At 35.2% G+C, this 7,812-nt stretch overlaps 1 protein-coding gene across 1 annotated transcript; it reads right to left on the bottom strand.

The window, feature by feature from the left end:
• Positions 1–6,405: 6,405 nt before the first annotated feature.
• K441DRAFT_551606 (uncharacterized protein) lies at positions 6,406–6,582 on the bottom strand (the record flags this gene model as incomplete). The annotated part of the gene is made up of 1 exon (XM_067643110.1): positions 6,406–6,582. A coding segment is annotated over one exon (177 nt), but the record flags the coding sequence as incomplete, so codon positions are not given.
• Between the last annotated feature and the right edge of the window lie 1,230 nt (positions 6,583–7,812).

Genomic DNA, 7,812 nt, shown 5'->3' with positions numbered 1-7,812 from the left:
TTGCAATATAGTAATTCTTAGATGGAGATAAAGGAGCTTATTATAAAAAAGGTAATCGAAGGTACTAGCGGAATGTAAGTTTCTTAACTATAACTTAAATTAATAGCATATTGATCTTATTTCTAGGTTCCGCTAGGTAAGTATGCAATTATAATACCTCTGCTCATTTAATATAGATGCTAATATTTACAAAAGTCTTAGTCGGCTTCCTTTAGACTTAGATACTCTCTACGCTAAACTTTATAATGTCCTTTTAAATAAGCCCGGTAAAAATTAAAGAATCGTTTTTAGGAACGTGCTTAGTTGGCTATTATACGCTTAGAGAACGCTAAAGACTACGGAATTTCTAGCAGTAGTCTTAAAAATTCCACAAAGTAGCAACAACGCCTCTGTTCCTAAAGATCTGGTCCTTAAGCTTTGCAACAACTTTGTTATCTTTAACGCCCAGTTAAATACATTTCGCTTCGCCTATTTATTAGTTAGGGAGTTTTTAGAAAAGCGGCAAGAATATACACCTATAGCAACTAATGCTCTAGTAGTAGAAGTATATCTCCGGGACTTAGTCTTTATAAGTCGGAACCCTATAACTAATAAGTTTATTTCTATACGTAGCTAGCGCCTAACTACAAAGTCACCTAAAACTAATGGACTTAGTAAATACTCTAATGTTTACTGGGCTGTACACTATTAACTAGCGGCTAATAATAGGACCTTAGGCAAACTAAAAAGCATTTTTTGGTGTTTTGTATCTAGTAATAGCGGTACACCTTCTCCTATTAGACTATGGAGTGCTTAGCTCCTATACTTCTTATAAAAGTCTAACATTGTATAGGAATTAAAGCGCCGACTAGAAGATACTATAGTGATGCTAGCTTTAGCTCCTATAGCAGCTTAGTTCATTTTATATGCCTTTAATCTTCTGGAAATATTAAAAGATTTAGAATACGGACTAATTTTATAAGCGCGCTTTGCGAATAAGTAAGGTTAAAGCCTCTTATATATCTTAGTGTTACATAGAAGTTATAAGTTACTTAAAGTTTTACTAAACTAATATATAAATAAGATATAGGTTACGGAAGAGGTGGTTAAGGCGGTAGCTAAAAACGGGAGTAGTGGTAAGGAGGTAATAGCGCTGCTTCTTAATTAGCGTAGCGACAAAGTCAAGATCATTAAAGAGGTGGTTAAGGCAGCAGCTAGGAACTAGAGCAGTAGTAAGGAGGTAATAGCACTTCTCCTTAATTAGCGTAGCGACGAAGTTAAGACTACTAAAGAGGTGGTTAAGGTAGCAGCTAGGAACTTAAGTAGTGATAAGGAGGTAATAGTACTACTTCTTAATTAGTGCCGTAACGGGATTATAGTTACCCCTTAGCTAGTCCAGGCGCTTATAAAATCATTTAATGCGCTAGTTATAAATATACTTCTTATATAGTATAGTGACGAAGTTAAGATTACTAAAGAGGTAGTTAAGGTAGTAGCTAAAAACTGGAGCAGTGGTAAAGATATAATAGCACTACTCCTTAATTAGCGTAGCGACAAAGTTAAAATTACTAAAGAAGTGGTTAAGGTAGTAGCTAGGAATAGAAGTAGTGGCAAGTAGGTAATGGCACTACTCCTTAATTAACATAGCAATAAAGTTAAGATTACTAAAAAGGTAGTTAAGGTAGTAGTTAGGAACTGGAGTAGTAGCAAGGAGGTAATAGTACTGCTCCTTAATTAGTATAGTAACGAAGTTAAGATTACTAAAGAGGTGGTTAAGGCAGTAGCTAGGAACAAGATTAACGGCAAGGAGGTAATAGTACTACTTCTTAATTAGCGTAGTAATAAAGTCAAGACTACTAAAGAGGTAGTTAAGGTGGTAGCTAGGAACTTAAGCAATAGTAAAAAAGTAATGGCACTTCTCCTCAATTAGCGCAGTAATAAAGTCAAGATTACTAAAGAGGTAGTTATAGCAGTAGCTAAGAATAAGAGCAGTAGTAAGGAGGTAATAGCACTACTCCTCAATTAGCGCAGTAATAAAGTTAAGATTACTAAAGAGGTGGTTAAGGTAGTAGCTAGGAACTGGAGCAGTGGTAAGGAGGTAATGGCACTGCTCCTTAATTAGCGTAGTAACGAAGTCAAGATCACTAAAGAGGTAGTTAAGGCAGCAGCTAGGAACCTAAGTAGTGATAAGGAAATAATGGCACTGCTCCTCAATTAGCGTAGTGATAAAGTTAAGATTACTAAAAAGGTAGTTAAGGCAGTAGCTAGGAACAGGAGTAGTAGCAAGGAGGTAATAGCACTTTTCCTTAATTAGCGTAGCGGCGAAGTCAAGATCACTAAAGAGGTAGTTAAGGCAGCAGCTAGGAACTGGAGCAATAGCAAAGAGGTAATAGCACTACTCCTTAATCAGCGCCGCGACAGAATCGTAGTTACCCCTTAGCTAGTCTAGGCGCTTACGAAATTATTTAATACGCTAGCTATAAATATACTTCTTATATAGTATAGTAACGAAGTTAAGATTACTAAAGAGGTAGTTAAGGTAGTAGCTGGGAACGGGATTAACGGCAAGGAGGTAATAGCACTTCTTTTTAATTAGCGTAGTAATAAAGTTAAAATTACTAAAGAAGTGGTTAAGGTAGTAGCTAGGAACCGGAGCAATAGTAAGGAGGTAATAGCACTACTCCTTAATTAGCGCCGCGACGGAATCATAGTTACCCCTTAGTTAGTTTAGGTACTTATAAAATCATTTAATATACTAGCTATAAATATACTTCTTACGCAGTATAGTAACAAAGTTAAGATTACTAAAAAGGTAGTTAAGGTAGTAGCTAGGAACTAGAGCAGTAGTAAGGAGGTAATAGCACTTCTCCTTAATTAGCGTAGTAACGAAGTTAAGATTACTAAAGAGGTGGTTAAGGCGGTAGCTAGGAACTAGAATAGTAGCAAGAAGGTAATAACACTGCTCCTTAATTAGCGCAGCGACGAAGTTAAGATTACTAAAGAGGTAGTTAAGGTAGTAGCTAGGAACGGGAGTAGTGGTAAGGAGGTAATAGCACTACTTCTTAATTAGCGTAGTGATAAAGTTAGGATTACTAAAAAGGTAGTTAAGGTAGTAGCTAGGAACGGGAGTAGTAGTAAGGAAGTAATAGCACTTCTCCTTAATCAGCGTAGTAACGAAGTTAAAATTACTAAAGAAGTGGTTAAGGTAGCAGCTGGGAACCAGAGTAATGGTAAGGAGGTAATAGCGCTACTTCTTAATCAGCGCCGCGACGGGATTATAGTTACCCCTTAGCTAGTCTAGGCGCTTACGAAATCATTTAATACGCTAGCTATAAATATACTTCTTATATAATACGGTAATAAGGTTAAAATTACTAAAGAGGTAGTTAAGGTAGCAGCTAGGAATAGAAGCAGTGGTAAGGACATAATGGTACTACTCTTTAATTAGCGTAGTAACGAAGTTAAGATTACTAAAGAGGTAGTTAAGGCAGTAGCTAGGAACTGGAGCAGTGGTAAGGATATAATAGCACTACTCCTTAATTAGCGCAGCGACGAAGTTAAGATCACTAAAGAGGTGGTTAAGGTAGCAGCTAGAAATAAGATTAACGGTAAGGAGGTAATAGCACTACTCCTTAATTAGCGCAGTGATAAAGTTAAGACTACTAAAGAGGTAGTTAAGGTAGTGGCTAGGAACTCGAGTAGCGGTAAGAAGGTAATAGCACTGCTCCTTAATTAGCGCCGCGACGGAATTATAGTTACCCCTTAGCTAGTCCAGGCGCTTATAAAATCATTTAATGCGCTAGCTATAAATATACTTCTTATATAGTATAGCGAGGAAGTTAAGATTACTAAAGAGGTGGTTAAGGTAGTAGCTAGGAACTAGAGCAATAGCAAGGAGGTAGTAGTACTTTTCCTTAATCGGTATAGTAACAAAGTTAAGATCACTAAAAAGGTAATTAAGGCGGTAGTTAGGAACGGGGGTAGTAGTAAGGAGGTAATAGCACTACTCCTTAATTAGTGTAGTAATAAAGTTAAGATTACTAAAGAGGTAGTTAAGGCAGTAGCTAGGAACTTAAATAATAGTAAGAAAGTAATAGCATTACTCCTTAATTAGCGCAGTAATAAAGTTAAAATTACTAAAGAGGTAGTTAAGGCAGCAGCTAGGAACAGGAGTAGTAGTAAAGAGGTAATAGCACTTCTCCTTAATTAGCGTAGCGGCGAAGTTAAAATTACTAAAAAGGTGGCTAAGGTAGTAGCTAGAAACTAGAGCAAGAAGGTAATAATACTGCTCCTTAATTAGCGTAGTAACGAAGTGAAAATCACTAAAGAGGTAGTTAAGGCAGCAGCTAGGAACTAGAGCAGTGGTAAGGAGATAATAGCACTTCTCCTTAATTAGCGTAGTGACGAAGTTAAGATTACTAAAGAGGTGCTTAAAGAGGCGGTTTTTAATAAGCGTATAAGTTATAAGCTAGTTTAACTCCTCTATTAAACTATTAGCATTAAAGTTACTACTAGAGTAATTAAGGTAGCTGCTACTAGTGGTTAGGAATAAGTCCTTAGTCTTATTAATTAGTGGGATTGCATTAATAATAGTAAAGAGTGATAGCTTAATATCTTACGCCTTTATAATGCCGCTAAAAATAAAGACGCCGTAACTATTCGTTAACTTATTAATAACGGCATTCCTTTAGGCAAGCGAAATATTTACGGAATAACCCCTTTATAGAGGGCGTCGCAGTTTAGGTATAAAGAAGTGGTTAAGGTTCTTCTTATAATAACTACTATTAATATTAATATATAGAGTATAGCTAGGTAGACTCTATTATTTTAGGCTATAGCGTATAATTACTCTAAAGTGGTACAGTTGCTCCTAGACTATAGTACTATATAAAACTATACAGATAAGGACGGTAGATTACCGCTCTCTATCGCTTAGTTTTACTAACAGGCCACTGTAATAGCTATACTTACTAAGCATAAAGCCTATTAGTCGCTGTTAAAAGATACTTACTAGGTAAATAGATAGATTAAATAGGCTATTAAGCTGCTAGAGTACGCCGCTAGAATCGCACGGATTATATTAGCCGTAGATAGACCCCTGGCGGCTAGTATTAAAAGATATATATATATCCGCACACTAGGCAAGCAAGTTTATTAAATAGCTAGTCGCAACTACAGGCTTTTTTTAGTTTCTTTTCGTTTTTACTAGTTTTATAATAGATTATAAATAAAAAAGTAGGCCGAGTAATTAAATAGGAGTGTTTATAATTAATATAAGTTTTAGAGATTAAATAAGTGTTAACCTAAGGCAGAGCCTTATCTACTAATTGTTCGTATTACCATCCTCAATATCTTTTATTATAACTTAATATCCTCCTACTACTTAGAAAACGATCGTTACTGCTTTATATATAAGTTATTAATTAATGCTTTTATAATTATATACTGCTACTTAGTAGTGCATATACCCACTAGTTTATATATATAGAGTTAAGCTTTTACTTAAATATTGTTTCCGTAATTAGAAAGTTAGGCTAAGTAGGCTAAATAAGCTAGTAGCGCTAGTAAGCGGGCGCCTCCACTAATAGCTCTAAGTAGGGCTGTATTATATAGCCGGCCTAGTATTATAACACGAGGTAGATAATATAAGGTAAATAGAAGGATTACAAATATATAGTATCCCTTAACCTATACTTGGCCATATATAATATAGGTATGCTTATGACCTTTAATAAGCTTATTAGCATAGGTAGGAAACAATTCTCTATATATAAGGGATATTATTACGGTCACCTTAGGTTACCCTTAGGACAACCTCCGGACGCCCCTTAGATGGTCGCTGGTTACGTGCTAAAGGTATATACCTATAGTATATAGTCTCCATAATCCTAGAGGCCTTACCTCCTTAAGGATTTGTCTTTCTTACCAATCTATCCTATTCTATAATTATATCCTTATAGCCCCCTATTTATAAAGTCCCCTTATACTACGGTACTAAAATTACACTACATATATAAGGAGCCGCTAGCTATATATTTATACAATAGTTGCGTCACTCTATAATATAGAGCATTTTAGTATTAGCTTAGTGTATATATTAAAATATAAGCGGTGCATATTAATTTCCAATAGTATACTTATAGATCCTGCTCTTATTCCTATTGCGGACTTTTCCGTTCCTAAGTTTTAGATCTTAGTATTAGTTTCTAAGACCCTATTTAATAAGCCAGCCGCGTATAGCAAATTTAGGCTTTTAGGAGCCTATAAGTAAGCGTAATAACTCTAGGCTCTATAATTAAGAATTATAGGTACCTAACTATACTAAATCTTATAATAGATTAAGAAATAAGAATATATGCTAATAGTATATATTCTAATACTAAAATATTAAATATAATTACAAGCGGCAACTAAAGTCCCGTGCTTTTACTCTAATAAGCTTTTAATTAACGTATCCTTATAATTAGGATTATAGTCCGCTATACGCTTTACGGCTCTCTCTTGCTTAATATACCTTACTTTATTATTAGAAGCCATCCTCTCTAGGGGTATTTCGGATCTTTTACGCTTCTTAACTCCAGAAAGAATAAAGTGTTTAACAAGCCCTCTTCGTCCTTAAATCTTATTCTCTGCAGCAGCGAGGTATTAGTATAATTCTTAAATAGATAAGAGTATATCTTAATCTTCTTAATCGCCCCCTCTGTTAGCTCTTTATAAGTAAAGTTAAATAGTTAAAGTTGTAGACCTAGGTAAGTGGTAGGGTCTCTATTATTGTCGCGAAATGCCTAGTTTAGAATCTTAGAACACCGTAATATAAGAACATTGACCTTAAACTAGGGATACATACCTTATCTTCTATTTCTTAAATTACTCCTAATTGATCCCTATTGTTGGTATAGAATGCATAAGTTTACTATATTAATAACGTCGCCTTACGCAAACCTTTCTTGCTATATTTAATATCTAGGCCAATAACAACCTATATACTAGCATCTAAGTCCAGAAGATAGTCTTCTACTAGCCAGCCTAACCTCTTTATCTTCTATAAATATGCGACTTTGATTATAACGCTAGGGTATTAAGTATTATTATACTAGAAGAAGGCGTCTGGCTTATATTTTAACTTTATGCTAGGTAGAGCATTATTAAGTAGAAAATATATCTTAGTTAATTAGGCTAGGCGCACTTTCTATGTAAAGAAGGCCGCCCTATCTAATCTGCTGCGAATTGCTTTTAGCTAACTTTGAATCGCGTCCTTAATATTATTAATAAAGAGCTTATATACGCTGGTTAGCATTTAAACGATAAGTCGATAGCTTCCTCCGTAGTAATTATATCTATTTAATCTCTATTATTAGCTACCGTTCCTATCATTCCTTAAATACACGCACCGTATCTTATCTTTAACGTATCTAAATAGCGACTTGTCTTGCCTAAGCTGACGCTCTATCTTATTGTACTCTCCTTATGTAAGCTGAAATTCTGTTTATAGGTGTTCCTTAATATGTCTTCTAGCTTAGATATCCTTAAAAAGCGCGATCACTTAGTAAGCTTAGGTAAAGGCTTTCTTATTAGTTAGCGGAGGCGTTAAAGGTACACCTATAAAGCTTAAAGGCGGTGTAATATGCTAATGTTTTTTTAGAGGAGGCTGCGATGCAGATATAGCCGTGTATTATGCTATTGGAAGGCCTGCATTATGAAGTTAAACAGTAGTAGTCGCGAGAATTAATTGTGGTCTGGAAGTTTTGGCACGGTTTAGTTAATTTAGTAACCGCGCTAAGCTAAACACTAAGTAGCAGTGCATTACCGCTATAACGCTATACCTAAGATAGT

This window comes from Cenococcum geophilum (genome assembly GCF_001692895.1).
Source record: "Cenococcum geophilum 1.58 unplaced genomic scaffold K441scaffold_13, whole genome shotgun sequence".
Lineage (NCBI taxonomy): Eukaryota > Fungi > Ascomycota > Dothideomycetes > Gloniales > Gloniaceae > Cenococcum > Cenococcum geophilum.
The sequence above is the reverse complement of the archived record's forward strand: the minus strand, read 5'-3'. Positions and strand labels throughout refer to the sequence as shown.